Source organism: Engraulis encrasicolus, chromosome 9, assembly GCF_034702125.1.
Source record: "Engraulis encrasicolus isolate BLACKSEA-1 chromosome 9, IST_EnEncr_1.0, whole genome shotgun sequence".
Taxonomy (NCBI): Eukaryota; Metazoa; Chordata; class Actinopteri; order Clupeiformes; family Engraulidae; genus Engraulis; species Engraulis encrasicolus.
Genome location: NC_085865.1, coordinates 21,943,281 through 21,964,411, shown reverse-complemented (window position 1 = coordinate 21,964,411; position 21,131 = coordinate 21,943,281). Strand labels below are relative to the sequence as shown.

General features: G+C 39.9%; 1 protein-coding gene across 1 annotated transcript in view; it reads right to left on the bottom strand.

The window, feature by feature from the left end:
• Window positions 1-21,131, bottom strand: part of si:ch73-173p19.2 (V-type proton ATPase 116 kDa subunit a 1) — a 50,142-nt gene that overhangs the window by 9,722 nt on the left and 19,289 nt on the right. Inside the window, exons 11-17 of the mRNA XM_063207561.1 lie at window positions 19,956-20,089; window positions 19,609-19,769; window positions 18,264-18,357; window positions 16,689-16,807; window positions 14,463-14,676; window positions 12,806-12,904; window positions 9,843-9,908 (exon numbers count right to left, since the gene is read on the bottom strand). Of these exons, the coding sequence (XP_063063631.1) occupies window positions 9,843-9,908; window positions 12,806-12,904; window positions 14,463-14,676; window positions 16,689-16,807; window positions 18,264-18,357; window positions 19,609-19,769; window positions 19,956-20,089 (887 nt within the window). The remainder of the gene's footprint in view (window positions 1-9,842; window positions 9,909-12,805; window positions 12,905-14,462; window positions 14,677-16,688; window positions 16,808-18,263; window positions 18,358-19,608; window positions 19,770-19,955; window positions 20,090-21,131) is intronic.

Sequence of the window (21,131 nt, the reverse complement as noted above, 5' to 3'; positions counted from 1 at the left end):
CAAGTACAGTCATTTTTGCAGCTAAAAATGACTATTTTTGGAAATTCAAAATGGCGGACCATGGAGAAGATCCCCCTTTTCATGTATGAAAAGTGCAATTTTTCCAGTCATAATGCATACTTAGAATTTGATGCTGGTGGTAAGTATTCATGAAAAAGGTAACATTAGTGAATGGGCAGCATGAATTCTGGAAATAAACAACTAAAAATCTCACACAGTGTCCCTTTGAGCAAAGATTAACTTTCCTCCTTATCACTGCCTGAATTACAACACAACTTCATTCATTTTCACTATCCATACAGTATGACTGTATGAATTACAGATAAACTTTGGTGTTTAAACATAAGTACATCTAGTTTATAAAATGTATGTAGGTTGATAAAAAAAACCTTTTCACTGAACCAATAGCACTGACAATATTGAGTATTACTGTATCTCACATTGTTTAATTTTTGATGTGAGTAATTTGACACTACTTTATCTTTGTCTTATTACAGTAACTCAAGACTGGATATTTTGGAATAAAATAATGCACCACACAGAAAGTGCAACAGATTTTCTAATTGACAATCTGTAAACCTGCTCATGCAATTTCGTTACTTGTCAACACTAGGCGTGGGTGTTAATGTGAAGTCCAAAAAAGTTGGCATAGACATCTGAGTCATATAAGTGAACACACCAGAATTCACAGATCACAGATATTTCCTACAGTCCCAAGAAAAAGTTTGTACACCCTTTGAAATTTCTTACATTTCTGTCAAAATTTATCATAAAACATGGTCTGATCTTCCCGGAAATCTCAAGAAGGAACAATCAGAGTCTGCTTTAATTAATTCCACCCAAACATTTACATGTTATCATATTTTTATTGGTCATAAGGCCATAACATTCACAGGAGAGCAGGGCATAAGTAAGTACACCCTTGCATTAAGTAGGTTTTAACCTTCAGTTAGTTGCAATATCATCAACCAGACTTGTCCTGTAGTTGCAGATCAGATTAACAAAACAATCTGTTTGTATCTTGTCTCCCTCTTCTTTAGAGAACTGCCTCTCGTCAGCAAGGTTTGTGGGATGTCTGGAGTGCATAGCTTTCTTGACTTCATGCCATATAATCTCAATTGTTTTTGTCAGGGCTTTGACTGGGCTATTTCAGAATGTGTATTTCATTATTATAAAGCCATTCTAAAGTCGATTTGCTTCTAAAGTATGGGTTGTTGTCACATTTCAGGACCCATACTCTTGTGTGCTTCAACTGTGTGACAGACTTCCTCACGTTTTTTCTGTAAAATATCACAATAAATTTGAGTTCATTGTTCCACTGATAATAGCAAACTGTCAAGGACCTGAGACAGCAAGGAAGCCGCATATAATGATGCTCCCACCACCATACTCAGAAGAGGAGATGTAACCAAGAATAGCTAAAAATGGGATTCATTCTGCCAATCTAAAATTAATGGGGTTTCTGACCAAAAAAATATTGCTGCACCTTTGAGGTTTGCGAAAAAGCATTTATATGCTTCATAGAATTACTGCAAAATATTCTGTAGACCAACGTTGAAACCAAAGTTGAATTGTTCAGGGGAACACACAATGTCATGTTTGGAGGAGAACTGGAGAACCACACCTTCACCAAAACATCATCTCCACCTTTGAGTATGGTGGCGGGAGCATCATTATATGCGGCTACCTTCCTGCCTCAGGCCCTTTTCAGTTTGCTATTATCAGTGGAACAATGAACTCAGAAGTTTATCGAGATATTTTACAAAAAAAGTGAGATCTGTCTGTCACACAGTTGAAGCACACAAGAGTATGGGTCCTGAAATGTGACAACAACCCATACTTTAGAAGCAAATCGACTTTAGAATGGCTTTATAATAATGAAATACACATTCTGGAATAGCCCAGTCAAAGCCCTGACAAAAAACAATTGAGATTATATGGCATGAAGTCAAGAAAGCTATGCACTCCAGACATCCCACAAACCTTGCTGACGAGAGGCATTTTCTAAAGAAGAGGGAGACCAGATACATCCAGATTGTTTTGTTAATCTGATCTGCAACTACAGGAAACATCTGGTTGAGGTTATTGCGACTAACTTAGAGTTAAAACCTATTGAATGCTAGGGTGTACTTACTTATGCCTTGCTGTCCTGTGAATGTTTACATCTTATGGCCAATGAAAATATGATTACTTGTAAATGTTTGGGTTGAATTAGTTAAAGCAGACTCTGGTTGTTCCTTCTTGTGATTTCCGGGAAGATCAGACCATGTTTTATGACCAATTTTAACAGAAAGGTAAGAAATTTCAAAGGGTGTACAAACTTTTTCTTGGGACTGTATGTGCAGCCAGCATCTGGGCTGTTAGCAGGAATTCTTCCTGTTGACACCCACATTCCACTATTAATCAAGAGGAGTATCTCAGTAATGTAAAAAATTGTGATGGTCCATTCATTTGTTTACTCATTCATCTGTTCAATACTTCATTTGTTTATTAATTAGTTTATTTAATTTTGTTTGTTTAATTAATTTACTAATTTAATATGCCTAATTAATTAATCATGTGTTTTTATTGCGCTAGATTAATGTGCTGTTTGAAACTTTCAATAAAGGTGCAGGCAACCTGTTGTGGTGGTTCCAGTACTAGGTGTGTACTGTATGCTAATATGAAGTATAACCATGGTGTTGACATTTGAGTCATCATAAAGCAAAATTAATTCTTTAGAAGTCCCGGTTATCATGAGAAAAGGTATTCAAAATGTATGTTCATTGAACTTTCATGGTAGCATTTCGGTACAGGTGCAAGTTAGTTGCTGTAACTGATGTGAGGTACATGTCTTTGTCTTCTAAGCTTCCAAAGTCTGATTATTTTGTCTCTTGACATGACAGGTGCCAACTCTATGTGTGGGCCAGGCCAGCACAGTATTTTGATCACACTGGGGTTACATTTATCCTTTACTATTTAGGACAGTCTTCTCTGATGTTTTCTATCCACTGTGAGTTTGGTTCCATTTGTGCATATAAAAAAGCTTCATGAGTCTCTGGCACTAGTAAACTATCATGATTCGTAACATAAAACTTTGTCTTGCTACAATGATTCAAGACTGGATATTTTGGAATAAAATCATACATGAGACAGAAAATGCAACGGACTTTCTAATTGTCAATCTGGTACCTGCAAATATATGGTACCTGTAAATATGCAATTTCGTGACATGCCAACACTAGGTGTGGATGTTAATGTGAAGTCCAGAAAGGAGGCATTAGTCTACACATCTGAGTCATATAATTGAATACACCAGAATTCAAAGGAAACATCATTTCGGATGACTTCCCTCATCAGGTTTTTCCTATGGGCAGCTTCTGGGCTGTTAGCAGGAATTCTTCCTGTTGACACCCACATTCCACTATCAATCAAGAGGAGTGTCTCAGTGATGTAATGAGGAAACATTGTGATGGTTCATTAATTTGTTTATTCATTCATCTATTTGATGCTTCATTTGTTTATGTATTAGTCTGTCAATTCATCTATTAATTTATAAAGTTACACATTATAATCCTGTGTATTCATTATTGCCACAAGTTGTAGTGTAAACATTCACTGAATGCTTCACCTATTCATCACAGAACTATAAATCTATACTCCACTAGATTAAGGAACATTTACCATTTCTAAACGGATGATAGAAATAAAGGACCTGTTTAAACATTAATGATATGTTTTGCTTGAGTTAATGAGTTGTTCTACAATTTCAGTAAAGGTGCAGGCAGCCTATTGTGGTAGTGCCAGAAGAACTAGGTGTGTAGCCTACTGTATGCTAATATGAAGTATAACCATGGGTGCTGTTGACATCTGAGTCATCACAAAGTAAAATGAATTCTTAGAAATCACGTCAAAAGGTATTCAAAATCATGGCCATAGCACAGAGAGGTCCAGACCTCGCTATTTTTTTCAGGGATTTTTGTTTGTTTGTTTTTGTTTAATCTCCGTTTTGCATTAACACTCCAATTGACGTTTGCATTGGCATTGCTTTAGTTGTATTTGTGTGGTATGTATTTTCACTGCACTTTGATAGGCCTACTGGAGTTTTGATGAAGGTGCTATAGTTACTGTATGGTGTGAGGTACATGTAGTCTTCTAAGCACATACTCTTCCAAAGTCTAATTCTTTCGTCTCTAGACATGACAGGTGCCAACTCTATGTGTGGGCAAATACAGTATTTTGATAACACTGGTAAAGGTGTGTGTGTGTGGGGGGGGTTACATTTAATATACAGTATGTTAAGTATTTAAGGCAGACCTATGTGTAGTCTTCTATGCATGAACAACAAAATGTGATTATTCTTTGTCAAGGCTGAGGCACTGGATGTGTGGGTGTTCATATGAAGACATGGGTTTGGCCTGTGAGTCACCATATGGTAAGTGAATTCTTTAGATGTTTCGGGGAAGACCTTGAAATAAGATGACCTCACCAAATAGATTTCCCTAAGCCACCATATGGATTGTTATGCAAATGAAAAAATGATGATGAAGTTTCCTTTCCTGGTAACACCTATATTTGAACATTAAGCCAATAGAAGAGTTAATAATACCATGAGTAAAGCATGTAAATACCACAGAAGTCAAAGGAAACACCTTGAAAATAATCTCTGTTGTCCTCTAAGCATAAATGAAGTATTACATGAAGCCAGATTCAGAATATTATTTTATTGTTGATACCAACACTATGGCATGGTTGTCAACATAAAGCATGGGTGTGTCAGGTTTGACATTTGAGTCATCACAAAGTTTGTGAATTCATTAGAGGTCCTGCCATCAAAGATATGCAAAACACATTTTGATTACACGTGGCAATTGGCAATTGCACTGGTGTGTCTTTCAAGGTGCAAACTATAGGCTATTTCAGGTAGTGTTTTCTGCAGACAACTGCAGTATGCATTCAAGTGCAGGTGCACTGACTGGAGAACACTGGAATAGGCCTACATTAACCAGTTCAGTACTGGTTAACAATCAAAATACAATCTTCTCGAATACTTGTTGTATATCAGAATCTTTACTCGCTGCATCATTGCCACTTCTCTTGACACAAACACGTTCCTTTGCTGAGGTAATACGACCTGACATGGCCAGCACATGATTACCAGGAAAGTGAATTTCATTATCATTTCTTTGCTTAATTCTTGTTAACAACCATGCTGTGGTGAGGTGAGGTTATCCTTTTAAGGTGTTTCCTTTGACGTCTGTGGTAGTCACGTGCTTTACTCATTGCATTGTATATTATTAATAATAATATATATATATATATATATACTATATATATTTGAAAGATTTTTTTTGTCTTTTTTTACTTTACTACCACTCAGTGTGAGAGGTGGACAGGAAGCGAATTGGGAGAGAGACGGTGAGGGGTCTGCAAAGGACCCGGGCCAGGAATCGAACTTGGGTCGCATGGCAGGCGAGTGCCCTACCGGATGGCCACGGCACGGCCTATTGATTAATAATATTGTACAAAAAGTACACCAGGAAAGTGAAGTTCATTATCATTTCTTCATGTCCATCATTCTTGTTTACCACCCAGGGGATACACTACAGTATGGTGTGGTGAGGTGATCCTTTTAAGGTGTTTCCTCTGACTTCTGTGGTATTCACATGCTTTAACTAGAACGGGCACTCGGTAGAGCGCAAACCTTCGCCTACGCCACTTACTTTTTTCTGGCCATCTTCAGAGTGTGGGGCATAACATTCTCCAAATGTTGGTGTTAGTTTCATTGAAATCGGACCGGAATATCCGGAATATTTTTGGCCCATTCTTGACCTCTTATTCAATTCAGCATGCACACGTTGTTCTGGCATATAGTGCTTGGCAAAGAAAAGTCACTGGAGCCACATAGACAAAAATGAACAATTATCACCTTGATATTAATGTTTTATTCCACATAACCAACTTATACATTAATAACATGTCCCCATTGGATTTAATTGTAAAAGACGTGTACATGTAAATGAATATCAAACATATGAAATCATCTTTATCGTCATTGAAATAGTCACAATAGTCAACCTCAGGTTTAAGACCAAATTACGAGCTGATATTATAAATTGAATTATTTCCGAAGCAGTCAGTACCTGTCACTATAATTACGCTCAAAATTACAACACGAGAGACACACAAATGATGTCGTGGTCAGAGTAGTAAGTGTCCACGACTTCCAGATGTACTGTGACCGCCTGGTTTATGTATACGTGGTCCAGTAGTGTCCTAGGCAAATAAAGTGTCGTTGGTGAAGGTATGCGCTCGACAGAGTGTCCATTCCATTTAGTCTAGTATGGAGATTGTGGTGGACACATTTCTGAAATTTTTATGTCATTTTCATAAAAATCGGTCCAGAATTGACCGAGTTAAGATGAGAAACGTGCATTTCGCAAGGTCTTGACCCCACTGACCGTTGACCCCCAACCGCTAAAAAACGTATGGACACCACCATGACGTGTGGCACATCACAAGATCGGGAATTGAATTCTGCACATCTTGGCACTGGTTTCAGGCGAATCGGATGACAATTAACCGAGATATCGCACATTTACGTTTTTGACCTTTTCGTGACCTTGACCTTGACCTTTGACCCAATCACTCCCAAAAAGTAATCGATTGGAATCGAATCATCCCACTAAATTTCATAAAAATCGGCTTAGTTCTGTCTGAGTTATACGAAGTACAAACTAACAAACATATTCACAAATAAATAAATAAATACACAGCGGTCAAAACATAACCTTCGCGACAAAGTCGGCGAAGGTAATCATTGCATTATTAACACATATTGACTAATAATATCGTAAAGAAGGTATTACCAGAAACCACAAGTTCCTTTGATGAGGTAATAAGACCAGACATGGCCATCTCATGATTTACTTAAGGAATAAAAATCCGCACTCACAAACTGCATCTCATTATTTATTTATATTACCACCATGTCCAAAAAGCGAACACGTTTCGCCAAAACGAGTTTGCTTTTTGGACATGGTGGTAATATAAATAAGTAATGAGACGTAATGATACATTTTATCGCGCACCCAAAGACTTTCGTTTTTCCAAGAAGTTGAGCGCGTCCTTTGCCAAAACTTGACATCTCATGATTTACTCATTGCATTATTGCCACTCATGTTAATTAATATTGCAATGAGGACGTTACCAGGAAAGTGAAGTTCATTATTATTTCTTCATTTTTATAATTCTTGTTTACCACAGAGAGATATACTATGGTGATGAGGTGAGGTTATCCTTTGAAGGTGTTTCCTTTGACTTCTGTGGTATTCACATAATCAATCATTGCATTGATTAATAATATGGTAAAGAGGGTATTAGCAGGAACGGAAAGTTCATTATCATTTCTTCATTTGCATAATTCTTGTTAACCACCCAGGGACACACCATGCTGTGATGAGGTTATCCTTTTAAGGTGTTTCCTTTGACCTCTGTGGTATTCACGTGCTGAACTCATTGCATTGTTTACATTCATATTGATCAATATTTGCATGATGTTGTTACCAGGAATGTGAAGCTCATTATCATTTCTTCATTTGCATAATTCCTGTAAATGAGTCAGAGTTACACTATTTAAGATTTACAGTAAATAGCAGCCTACTAGCACGTGCATGCTAACATGTGGTTATCAAGGTGGCGTGAGAAGACACATTTGAGTCATCATTAATATGAATGGCTACCCCAGAAGTCAAAGGAAATTTGCAAAGATTTTCCATTAAGTGGAGCATGAGACTTCTCTCTTTTAGGCGTAGCCCATTAATGTGCACCTTACCTACAGTGGCACGCTGTACTGGTTATTGAAAAGTTAACAACTTTAGTACTACAATACTATGACACAACACAGGGCATTTAGTAATGCACCAGTACTTGGTCATTGCCATTCTGGTAACAGTAATTGTATAATGTTGTGTCTTAAGGGGTTAAACTAATGAAGCATTATCTAAATTTTGATTATTCGCTTCCTTGACATGCCTGTCACTATGCATGACTGCATGCATGAATGTAAAGTGCCACGGATGGTGGGTTAGGTTTGATATTTCAGTCATCCCAAAGTTAGTGAATTCTTTAGAAATTCCACCAAAGGTATTCACATTTTTAAAAAAAATATTTTTATTACAATTGTTCAAGGGACACTGTGCAGGATATGGTCAAAAAGGGTACTGCAACTATGCTGCGAATTAAAAAATTACTGCCTATTGCCAAATTTGAACTTTTCATGAAAGTTTCCGCTGTTATAAACTAAAATTTTCTAGCATGGTCCAAGTACAGTCATTTTTGCAGCTAAAATGGCTATTTCTGGAAATTCAAAATGACGGACCATGGAGAAGATCCCCCTTTTCATGTAAGAAAAGTGCAATTTTTTCAGTCATAATGAATACTTAGAATTTTATGGTGGTGGTAAGTATTCATAAAAAATCTCACACAGTGTCCCTTTAAGGGCATATTTTGCCATTTTTGTAAAGGTGCAGGCTATACTGTATTTGTGTAACTGATATAATAGTCTTTTCTACAGGTGCATACACAGGTGAGTATTTATAATGAGATTTGTAAGAGAATGCCGTAAGATTTGTCATTTCAGTCCTCAAGAAATATGTGAAAACCCATGGACGTCAAATGAAACATCTTAAAAAGGATAACCTCATCACATCATCTTAGTTCTGAGCTTCTTGGAAAGAAAAAAGAAACATGCCAGACCATTAACTTTCAGGGTATTTCAGGGTTTTTAATGGACTGTGTTGCAGCCTCAGTAAATGTGCCGCTAAATTTAAAGGAGAATTTTGGCCGATTTTTTAAAATGTATTATTTCTTTTGGGCCTTTTAGTTTTTATTCAGACAGGACAGTGGAAGAATGAGACAGAAAATCAGCGGGAGAGGGAGACGGGGTAGGATTGGGATATGACTCAAACGGGCCAGACTCGAACCTGTGTCATAGGCATGCAAGCAAGCCCAGATTGTGGGGGGCTTATTGTGCTGCGCCACAGCATCCCCAATGCAATCGTTTACCATTGCATGCTATGACATGAGGTAGTCTTTTCTGCAGCGTCAACATGTGCGTGCGAACATTAAATATTGTGGATTTCTCATTGCAGTCTTCATTAAATATGTAAATAAATACCACAGAAGTCAAAGAAAACAAGATAACACATTAAAAGGATAACCACATCACATGATGCCTCTGAGGGGTTGACAGGAATTATGCTAATGATAAATTATCACAAACTTTACTTTACCCATTTGAATATAAATGAATATGAGTGATAATAATTCAATGACCAAAGCATGTGACAAGTGTCATGTGTCAAGTCTCCTTTGAATAAGAAGTGTTTTTTTTTAACTTTGTGTGATTTGATACCTTGGGTCAGAATCTGATAAGGTGTTGGCAATGATCCTTCACCATGACACGATAGCTGAATAATATTTTCTGAGGGACTGAGCAGCTTAAGGAACATGAATCTTGTGCATATTTGCATACTGTAACTAGCACGTGCAGGCGTCAAGGATTTCTCAAGTTGAGTTAACTTACAAACTTAAAGCGGAGGACTATGGCTCTCTGTAATGTCATAGCAATGTTGATATGATGTAGTTAAACATGCTCAGCAAGTGAATAGGGTCGCCGGCGACCCCCTCTGCAGTAAGAGGGTAGGGCAGCCGGGCAACTTACTTTTTACGTTTCACTGGCTGCAATGTTTTACAGTGTAATGCACTGTGTGTGATTTTCAGTAAAGGTTATATTCAACAGGTTCGTGGAGAATGTTATTTGTTTTGAGGTTGAGTTTGAGTTTTCTTTTGAGTGTTGGTACCTTGTCATCCTTGTGTTTCATGTGCGTAGCAGGGTCACCCGAATGATGTTGTTTGTTCCCATACACCTGTTAACGAATCACATTGGTATTTGTTTAGATTTGTCTATGCCTCTACATATGATTGCTCAGTTCATAAACAGTTTTGCTTTCTTTTTCACTTTTTCAGGACGGATTACTCAGTTTCTGTTCCCATAAATCAGCTAAACAGGAACACATTGGAATTCAGTTTGGTTGATCTGGAAGTTTCTCTCGCAAGATTGTTTCTGATGATAGGCCTACAGCAGCACTGTTGATGGGAAGTAATATATTGAAGTTTTGGCAAAGGACGCGCTCAACTTCTTGGAAAAAGTCTTTGGGTGCGCGATACACGGTATCAACTTAAGAAAAATCTGCACTCACAAACAGCGTCTCATTATTTATTTATATTACCACCATGTCCAAAAGCAAACGCGTTTCAGCTTTCAAGCCTTCATCAGTGCGTGGTACTCAGAACAAAAAAAAACTTTTTTTGTTCTGAGTGCCACGCACTGATGAAGGCTTGATAGCCGAAAGGCGTTTGCTTTTGGACATGGTGGTAATATTTTTATATTATATATATTTTTTTCTTTTATGCCTTTATTTGACAGGACAGTCGAAGATGGTGACAGGAAGCGAATGGGACAGAGAGACAGGGGAGGATCGGGAAATGACCCCGGCCGGACTTGAACCCTGTGGTTGGGCATGCAAGCCCAAATGTGGGGGGCTTAGGGCGCTGCGCCACAGCGCCCCCCGACATGGTGGTAATATACGGTAAATAAATAATGAGACGCAGTTTGTGATTTTTCTTATATATTGGGGAAGCAACCTCATACAGCAGTACTTTTACAGCAAACATGTGCCCGGGTGCCATGTGTCCACAATGCAGCCTTTAGGCTACTTTAATAAGATGTCGACTCTTTCCTACATGATTCATGCAGTTCTGCCCAACAAAGCGCAATTGAAATGACACAATATCCAAATAGAAGTCCAGTTGCCTGCAGCTAAACTCTTTTGACCCAACACACCATACTACATATTTCCAGACCCTCTGGTTTCTACAGTAGATTGTGTGTTTTTTTCTTTCTTTTTTTTAAAAAAGACACTGGCAATAGGCTGACGTTCCACCACACGCAGTAGATTTGACCGGTCATCCTCTTGCTTGCTACTCTATATATCATCATATGTGACGCACTACTAAACATTTCTTATTCTGTGCATTCTCTGACTGCAATCCATGCCAAAATTTTGCCTCTGTTTAGGTCATGACACATTGCTATGCATCCTCTCTCTCTCTCTCTCTCTCTCTCTCTCTCTCTCTCTCTCTCTCTCTCTCTCTCTCTTCTCTCTCTCTCTCTCTCTCTCTCTCTCTCTCTCTCTCTCTCTCTCTCTCTCTATCTCTCTCTCCCCCCCCCTCTCTCTCTATGCTCACAGGAGGCTGATAACAATCAATTCTTCAATGGAGATGGAATGGCTTTGAAAGCGTCAGATGTGCTACTACTGTGTATACTGCTGTCAAAGAACACAGAGGAGCTTGAGACAGATACAGATACTTCAAATGATGATGCAACAATGGAGGCATGATAGAAAAGAACTGGGGGTGGAAAGGGGAGGTTTGGGGCGTTGCGATGCTGCATTTCTTTTCGTCTTTCTTCCTGGTCTCTGTCCCCCAAGCTAATTCTCTTGACCTTCTTTACATATCTTGGCTTTGTGCCACCGCATAAGCGGTGATTTATTGGATGGCTCTGAGTGCACAAATTTGTCACCCTTTGTCCATACGTTGTTCCCATGAAAAGGTTACTGATGAGCCTATTGTGTTGTTCCCTTGAAAAGGTAAGTACACTGATGATGATAAGTGATCGTAGTCGAAGTGAAAGAAGGTACTAGCGAAGGAGAGGCTGCAGCAGCCCGAGGGCATGGTTAGCCAGGTTAGCATATGTGTGTGTGTGTGTGTGTGTGTGTGTGTGTGTGTGTGTGTGTGTGTGTGTGTGTGTGTGTGTGTGTGTGTGTGTGTGTGCGTGCGTGCGCGCGCGTGCGTGCGTGCGTGCGTGCGTGCGTGTGTTTTAGTATGTTTCAGTTTACACTAAACAAGTTAATTGGTGAGCCACAATTTCAGTCCTCTATGTCAGGGTTTCCCAAACTGACCCTAACATGGGCCATGCCACAAAAAAAATTCTGTGCACAACTCGATGAAATTGGTGCATTCCTAAACCCATTCAAGTCCTACAGAAAGCATAATACATAAACATTGTAAAGAAGAAAATGATTCCACTAGGATAGTTCATCTTATTTTTGGTTTATTTTAGTTAATCAATTTATTAAGCTATTCATTTTATTTTGCAATATTTTTCCTGCCGGCACATGCAGTCAAATTCAGCACTCCTCTAAATTGTCCTACTGTCTAGTGTAATAAGTGAAATAAAATGAAATAAGTTGCATTCAAAAGCAGGCACCCTCATCTTGCTTTAGAAAGTGTTTGTTCAGCTCTTACATACTCCCATTTTTAATTAAAAAACCTCAAATCTCAAGAGCACTGAATGCAGCGTCTATGTCACTCCAGGTGCCTCGGTCCATGCTGCTTATACATGGGTTCTACATTTTGTTTATAACCTGACTGCGCGAACCTAGCTGCGCACAACTCAACCTCTGATTGTTGGAAACCGCTGTCGGTCAAAAAATCAGCTCACGTGGTTGGCTGCCAGTGTCTTGCCCCTCCTCATAACATCGTGTTGATAAACACTGAGAACCCATGTATACGCACCATCAGGCGTAAATGTGTGACAGACAATAAAGTTTCATCTAAACTAATCTAATATAATCTAATCTAAATGGGTAATATCAACTCTATACGTGTTGAATAAACAATGCAACATTTACTGTGTGGCCACCTGTTGGTGTGTTTGAACATAATGTCTACTAGGACCCTGTGTCTTGGAGTGTTTGGTCACCTGTTGTGTGTGGTGTCTGTAGATGAGTAAAGGCTTGGCCAGTAGTAGCCACGGCACCATCAGGAGAGCCACCAGCACCAGGAAGATCTGCACTGGCTTCTGTGGAGGTCAATAGGGTTAGGGTTAGGGTCAGAGGTCAAAAGGGTTAGGGTCAGAGGTCAATGCTCATACTGTACAGCAGGTACGTATATTAACAAATATTTTCATTAGTTTAAACACACAAACACACAAAGCCACACACGTGCATGTACACACACACGCACACGCACACGCACACGCACAAGCACAAGCACAAGCGTGCACACACACACACACACACACACACACACACACACACACACACACACACACACACACACACACACACACACACACACACACACACACACACACACACACACACACACCTTCCAATCCTTGTGGGACACAAACTTTGACTTTTATTCTAACACCACTAGGGAATGCAACACTGCCCGGTGTCCATCTGTAATCCCAATCTGTCAGTATATAATACTTTCACTTTTAGCACAGAAAAGTACCAAGAAAGAAGTCAAGGCTGATTTAAATTATGGCACATGTCATACACCAGGCACCTGCACAATATACTTTACTACCAAAATGTATGAAACTTAATGAACAGGACAAAGCAAATATTAAGTAAATCATGGAGATGAGATGACGGGCCTAACATTTTTCAGAGAAAGTAGAACTACAGTAGGCCTAAAAACAAAATTAAACAAATAGATACATAAATAGATATGTCAATAGAATGTCAAAAGAACACAAACACAATTTGCCTATTAGGACCTCAATCCATACTCCACTAATCACTGCTTTCTTTTCTATCTTGGCAGTGCCTTTTGTGAATGTGCTCTATGTGCCCAAATTACACACATGCACACACACACAAACACACACAAACGCAAACAAACACACACACACACACACACACACACACACACACACACACACACACACACACACACACGCACACATGGACACACACACACACACACACACACACACACACACACACACACACACACACACACACACACACACACACACACTACCAGACATCCAGACATTAATTTCTTTCATAACAAATGGCTCAAGTGTTCAATGACACTTGAAGCACACCCATCTCGTCTGCACACCGTAGCACACAACAAAAGAAAGAATCAAAGAGAAACAGGGAGCGGGAGTATGTAGGTTGGCGCATTACCGTCATGCAGTGGAGATGCCCTCTATGAAACCTCTAAACCTGTTTGTTTAGGTATGGACACAAATTTGAATGTGTGTGTGTGTGTGTGTGTGTGTGTGTGTGTGTGTGTGTGTGTGTGTGTGTGTGTGTGTGTGTGTGTGTGTGTGTGTGTGTGTGTGTGTGTATGTGTGTGTGTGTGTGTGTGTGTGTGTGTATGTGTGTGTGTGTGTGTGTGTTTGCAAGCATGCATGCGTGTGTGCGTGAGAACGCGAGAGAGAGAGAGAGAGAGAGAGAGAGAGAGAGATGTGTCTGGGCACGTGAGAGTGCATGCATGTGTCACTGTGTGCTGCTATTTGCTTTGTATGTGGGTCATTTTAAAACGACATGTTGTTAACAGAGACAGAGACAAACATAGACAGAGATTCTCACACACGCATGCACGCACGCACACACCTGACATGAAAATAACATGGCGTCACCATCGTCGTCCTCATAGGTGAATAGCATCATGTTTATGAAGAGCAGCAGTATGCTGGGGGCCACATCGGACCTGAGGGCCACACACCACTTGTAGAGTATGAGGGTCACCAGGTAGCCGAAAAGGGACAGCATGAACACCACCTCGGGCACAAACTGCAGCACGATGTTCTGGAAGTTTCTGAAGTTGCTGCCAAGAAGTCAAAAGTCAGAGCACACCTTTTAGGCTAGTTACGTAATGCAATGTTCCAAAATGTACCCGGCTACAATACCAGCCTTCAGGTCCGTCAAAAACAATTTGATTTGAGGAGCAACAAGTTGGAAATATCTCCAGGAAAGAAATAGTAAGGTCAACCATGATATAGATAGTTTGTGGTTGATGGAAAATTATATTTGTGTTTTAAAAAGCCGCCTGTTACAGCGTGCTGCACATTTTTCTTCGTTTTCTTTGAAATGACAAGATCTATTAAATTTTTTTTTTCGATTTTAAATATCTTCGAACCTCCTATTTAAAGATCCTGGTGGTACAAGTAGTGTATATTTGCATTCATTTCTGAAGACATTACACATTTTGGAAATAACAATAAGGGGTGCCAAAACTGGGGCTGTATATCTCTTCACGACTAAGTAGGCTACAGCCAAAAGCACTTTGGGTGTGAGACAAGGTACCCTGCCATTTCTCCAAAGCTGCATTGTTCCAACCATTGTTCCGTCAATAATCTGACAAGTTCCGATTGACAAGCCTGTTATTATAATGTTATCATGCAAATGCAAATAGCATTCATGCACAACTGCTATTAGGCGCGGACGAGTTTGTTGCGAGCGTCGATGTTGCGAAAGGCACGTGAGCAAGAACTTGTTGTCATGTTGTGGGTGGTATAAAATACAGCGCATTTAAAGTCGGCCACAAATATGCACACAAATGAGCTCGCACCAGTTTGATCTACTAACACACCATGTGTGAGGTGTGGGGGGACAGGTAGAGCTGAAGTGGGGAGCAGTGCAAACTTGTGTAGGGGTGTGAGACAAGACTCATATACACACGTGAGTGAGTTGTTAATCAACCAGTTCATGGGGTGACCTCGGAGGTGGTCTGCAGACGAGCGTTGACCGGGATAAGCAACTGCAGGGGTTGCAAGATCCGACTGCAGTCGCAATCATCCCGCGATAGTTTGACACCATGTGACATGTCACTTCGTCGACGCAGCCTGACCGAAATTTAGAAGTTTGACAGGAAATCTAAACATCATGCAACATTTTAAGCCAAAATGAATTGCTGTCTAAATGCGCATGTTGCCTTTGACTTGTGACGATCGCACCTATTTACTTCACAGTTTGACAGGGACACTGCTTGAAATTTCAGGCTCTATGAACGACAACAGATACACATTTACACTTTTCACGATTACAACAGATTCACTATCTCATTATTAAGATAACATAAATAGACCAAACCGTAGACGTCCTGTCCTTACCGGTGGCGCCCATACTGGTACGCTCCAATTAAGCAAGGAGCCTGCAGGGTAGTCACAAGTAATGAATGCAATTTATTTTGGAATGTTGAGTTGCAATCGCGTGTCTACAAAATTACACTTCTTTGCACACGTGCAGTGACAGAGACTGTCAGTGCTGTCTGACAGTGTCGTAGGCCATATGGCATGATCAGAACAGCTGACAGTTTTGGCTGGCACCTGGGACAAAGTCATTTGAAAGGGCCCTCAAACCCTACACATGGTATGTGATGAGGACCTAATTCTAGGTTCCCTGTGACCCTGGGTCTGGGACAACAGACCCCTTTGTCCCCAAATGTCAGATTTCCTACATAGTAAAACATGGGAGTCAATATAACTTTTAAAGAGTTGAAATGAACTCCATTTCAGATAACATTGGGCACGCAAAAACAGTGTACAATTTTCTCTATGGTCAGTGTAACATTGTCAGAGTAAGTTCCACTCAGTATAGTGTGAATATCAACACTGAAATGTGAAGAAATCATCAATCAACAGAAATCACTGTAGAGTTGCAATGCCAATTTTACACTGATTTTTGACTCCACTGATGGAGTGCTTTGACTCTCAACACATACTGTTACACATATACTATCTGGAGCTTTAGAAGTTTACTCTGAAATTGTGGCACCTCATGTTTACTGTGTAAGCATACCATAGAAGCATAACTTGGTGAGGGGAAAAACACACTCACTAGTAGTTGATTAAACTCAGGATGACTCCAAAGAGCATGTGGATGACTCCAATGATCACAGACATCTTCATCTTGTAGGAGTTGAGGAAGGTCAGCTTGTTTGATGCAATGTTCCAGATCTATATGCCATAGCGATGTGAAAAAGAAATCAAATCATAGCAAGCAATGTAGTCATAGACACCAAAGGTGGTAAATTCATGGCGTAAGTATTACACCAGTACACAACATTACATAGCAGTTATTCCAATGTAAGCCTACCTACAGAGGTTTGTTGATATTGAAAATACTACATATATGTAAACTGTGTAAATTCTAACAGCAGTGAAAAATGATTTTTCATAGCTGGCGTAATACAGGGTGAATACAAATAAGTCTACATCTTTGTATAAACCCTAAGCTAATTTTCAATTAAAGTTAAATATGTCCTAAGGGCATGAGGACATGTTGTTCTAGAAAATGAAATAATGTGACAGGTTTTAATGGTGACTTGTATCTTGCAATTAATCAATCTTTATGTACCAATTTTGTGATTAATTTTCAATTAATTATTTCAAGGTCAGGAAATAATGTCTGTGGCCTGAGTCATGTGAAGGGATAATAGTGCCACCTAGTGGACGTAATTCGAAATTCTACTGTACTGAGAGCTCTGTCAGAGTATGCCACTGCCTGGCATATGTTATAACCTCACTGTAAGAATGGTGCCTGAAAGAATTCCGGTTCAAACAGACGCAGGCACGCAGGCACGCAGGCACGCAGGCACGCAGGCACGCAGGCACGCAGGCACGCAGGCACGCAGTGCACACACGCGCACACACACACTAAAAACATTAGTCAGTCAAACTTAAAAATGTAAGTTGCCCAGTTGCCTTAAGTTTGTAAGTTAACTTGGCTTGAGGCTTATATTTGTGTCAACTCAGAAAGCAAAGTCTCAAGTTCAGTTAACTTTCAAATGTAAGACTTGTTTAACTGGTTTGCAATCTTTTACCACAGATAGAGCATTGTGATTGAAGGACAGATTTTGTGTCCTCTTTGATTATCTCCCATATTGTGGTAAACATAAAAAGGAAGTTGCCCTGCTGCCTTAAGTTTGTGAGTTAACTCAACTGGAGAAAGCCTCAAGTTCAGCTAATCCTCCAGTTGAGTTAACCCATTGTGTCCTGGAGCGACATATACGCTGCATTAAGGTTCTTGACATTTGAGCTATTTCATTAAAAATGTGGGAATGTTAGAGCTGAATGAACATATTTAATTGCAAAATGAAGGCTCTAGCTTTTAAATGCAACTTATTTCATGTTTCATGTACTTCGGAGGCTGAGATATTTAGGTTCTAATAGGGAGAGGGCACTTTTTCTCAAAAAGGGCTTAGGCTAAAATGGGTTAACTTACAAACTTGAGGCAGCAGGGCAACTTACCTCTTTTCGTTTAACTGGCTTGCAATGTTTTACAGTGTGCGCTAGCTAGACCTCCTCGGCAGGCGAAAGCACCTATTTCCTGCCCACTTGGTGGTAGGTTCATCTAGTTTACAAGGGTTGGGGGCAGCCCCCATCCAGTATCCCAGAGTCCTTCCCCACTAACCGGATCGATACCGAACGCGTAGGGGCTCCCGGAGAAGACTCCAGAGACGGCCGGATCCAACTGCAGATGACTGGAGCCGTGAAGAGTCTCATTGCTGGAGACGAGAAGAAGCATGGCAAGAACTCTAAGTATTAAGAGCTCCTCTTTGATCTTATTCCCAGGCAGAAGAAGATAAAGCTCTCTCTTGCTTCAAAGCAAATAAGTAAGATCTCGGGTTTTTAACACATGTGAAGAACATGGGGGAACTAATGGAACAGCTACGAACAATCAAAGCACGCCTTAAAACTATGTGTTAATTCCCTGTGTTGCTTACAACACTTCACATGTTTCAGTTGTGATTGAGAAATGCATATGCAGATCAGATGATGGGGATGATGACTTTAATCCTACTGTGATGCAACACAATGAAATCAAATGGGCATTCCACGATTCTGTTTGATGCTCTCGACGTACATTATTTATTTTATCCATTGCAAGTTAATGCTTTTCAAGTATCACTTCACAGCATATTTCAAATGCTTAGTGTGTCACACACTATAAATCACAAAAAAACAAACCCGTCAAAACAATATTATGAGACTTTTTAAGTTTTCTTTTGTAGAATAAATGATCTGGATGACAGACACTGCTGACAGAAACCTATCATTGATTGTAATGACAAAGTATGTGGGCTAATTTTCAACAGGCACCTAATCAGTCAGCCCATAAAAAGGTTGACAACGCCAAATATTTTCAATGAGGTACCCCAAGATAAATCGTCCCATGTGTAACCAGAAAAGTAGGATCAAGTCTCCTAAATGGATGTGACTTCTTACGAATAGAACTCTTTTCATTCTGCACCTACACCAGCCTGCTAATGGGAGACAACTCACAGTCATGCAGCTCAGAATCTTAAATCACATTGATTCTGGTGAAAGGAACTGTCTCCTCCTTATCAATTGTCTCTGACGACAGCCCTATACTCACGTCCAAGGTCCCTGGGGTTTGGAACATGGCTCTGACACTCCATGAGAGACATCTCTTACTCATCTCTCTCTGAACAATTTCTAATTTGGATATGTTGAGCAGCAGTGGCCTAATGGTTAAGTAGATGGGCTTTAGATCAGACGGTTGCAGGTTCCACTCCTTGCTTCACCCCATGGCTGAGGTGCCTTTGACAGGCACCTAACACCATACTGCTCCAGGGAACCTGTGCTTAAAAAACAATACCCTGTAGGCTAAAATAACCAAGTTGCCTTGGATAAAAGCATCAGCTAAGTGTCATGTCATGTTGTGTAATGTACATGTAATCTAATGTAATGTGTTGCAATGGATATGCACATCCACAACGAATATGTTCACTCACGTCCAAGGCCCCCGAGGTTGGAACATGGCCCTGACGCTCCAGGAGGAGCCGAAGACGTTGAGGGACTTAGAGAAGCAGTCGTTATAGATCAGGCCGGTGTAGATGGAGAAGAGCCCCATCAGCAGCACGATGTAGCGCCCCCCCACCAGCATGTCAACCAGCTGCAGGACACAGACGATATTGTAAATATGTGCATAAAATTCATTGGTAACACGTTACAATAATGGATGCATAAAAAGCATTATAAAGACTTAGTAAATAATTAGCAAATTGCCTCTCTCTCTCTCTCTCTCTCTCTCTCTCTCTCTCTCTTTCATGCACACGCACACGCACACGCACACACACACCTCACTCTTGAGTAGGCAGAAGTGCTTCTCATGGTAGATGATCCAGGCAGCCAGCAGGCTCATGACGAGTCCATGGCCACAGTCCCCAAACATCACAGCAAAGAGGAAAGGGAAGGTCACAATGGTGTAGGGGGCTGAGGAGACAGAAACCAACACAGAGGCAAAATGGTTATTAAATAAACAGATAGGACTACACAAATAAAATAAAAAATAGCCTACGTTTATTAAAGTCTACATTTTGGCTAACATCCAAAACCTATTAGTTTCAAACTACTGTTTATAATTTGTTGGGAAAAGGTGATGAGGTGATGATGAGTTGAAAAAAGGCCGACTGTGTTAACTTTTTCTCTTTCTTTAATTTTAAGACATTATTTTTCAGGATAGGACAGTGGAGGAGAGACAGGAAGTGAGTTGGGGGATAGAGAGACGGGGAAGGATCGGCAAATGACCTGGGTCAGAATCGAACCCGGGTCGCCAGCATAGCAGTCCAGTAGCAGGCCAGTTAGAGCCACGGCTGAGTCTGAATGTGTTAACATAATGGCAACACAGAAAAGGATGAAATAATGCAAAAAAGAAAAAAAATCACGCACCCCCAAAACTAATGACTTGAACAGAAAACAGGGTTCAACAGCACAATTTGAGATTAGAGATTATCATGGTTGGACTGTTTGCTTTTTTAAATCAAAGGTGAGACTCAACGTGGGGTAATCACACATGGGATGTTTCATCACAGTTAAGATCAACATATCCACAGTTGGGCTGTAATAACAAAGGTGTGATCAACATGTAGATTATCATAATCAAGTGTGGACTTTTTTAATCAAAGGTGACACCAACATAATCACAGTTTGAGTGTTAACAAAGGTGCAATCAACATAGTCACACACAGATGGGAAATATGAATAATGTTGTGATGAACTTGCTTTGTGTTATCCCACAAATGTATTAACATAATCAGATGGCACTTTTTTAATTATTACTTCCCAATAAGCATTTATTTAGCATCCGTGAACACTTACCAGTTACATTGTGTCAATCACCTTTTCTCTTGTCTTTAATATTTTGTGCATGTGTTTATGTGAAGATATTATGTATGGACTCTCTGCCCTCATTAGAGACTTTTAAGAGGGAAATTAATACAGTATACACAGAGGAGTGTCATTGTTTCTGACTATG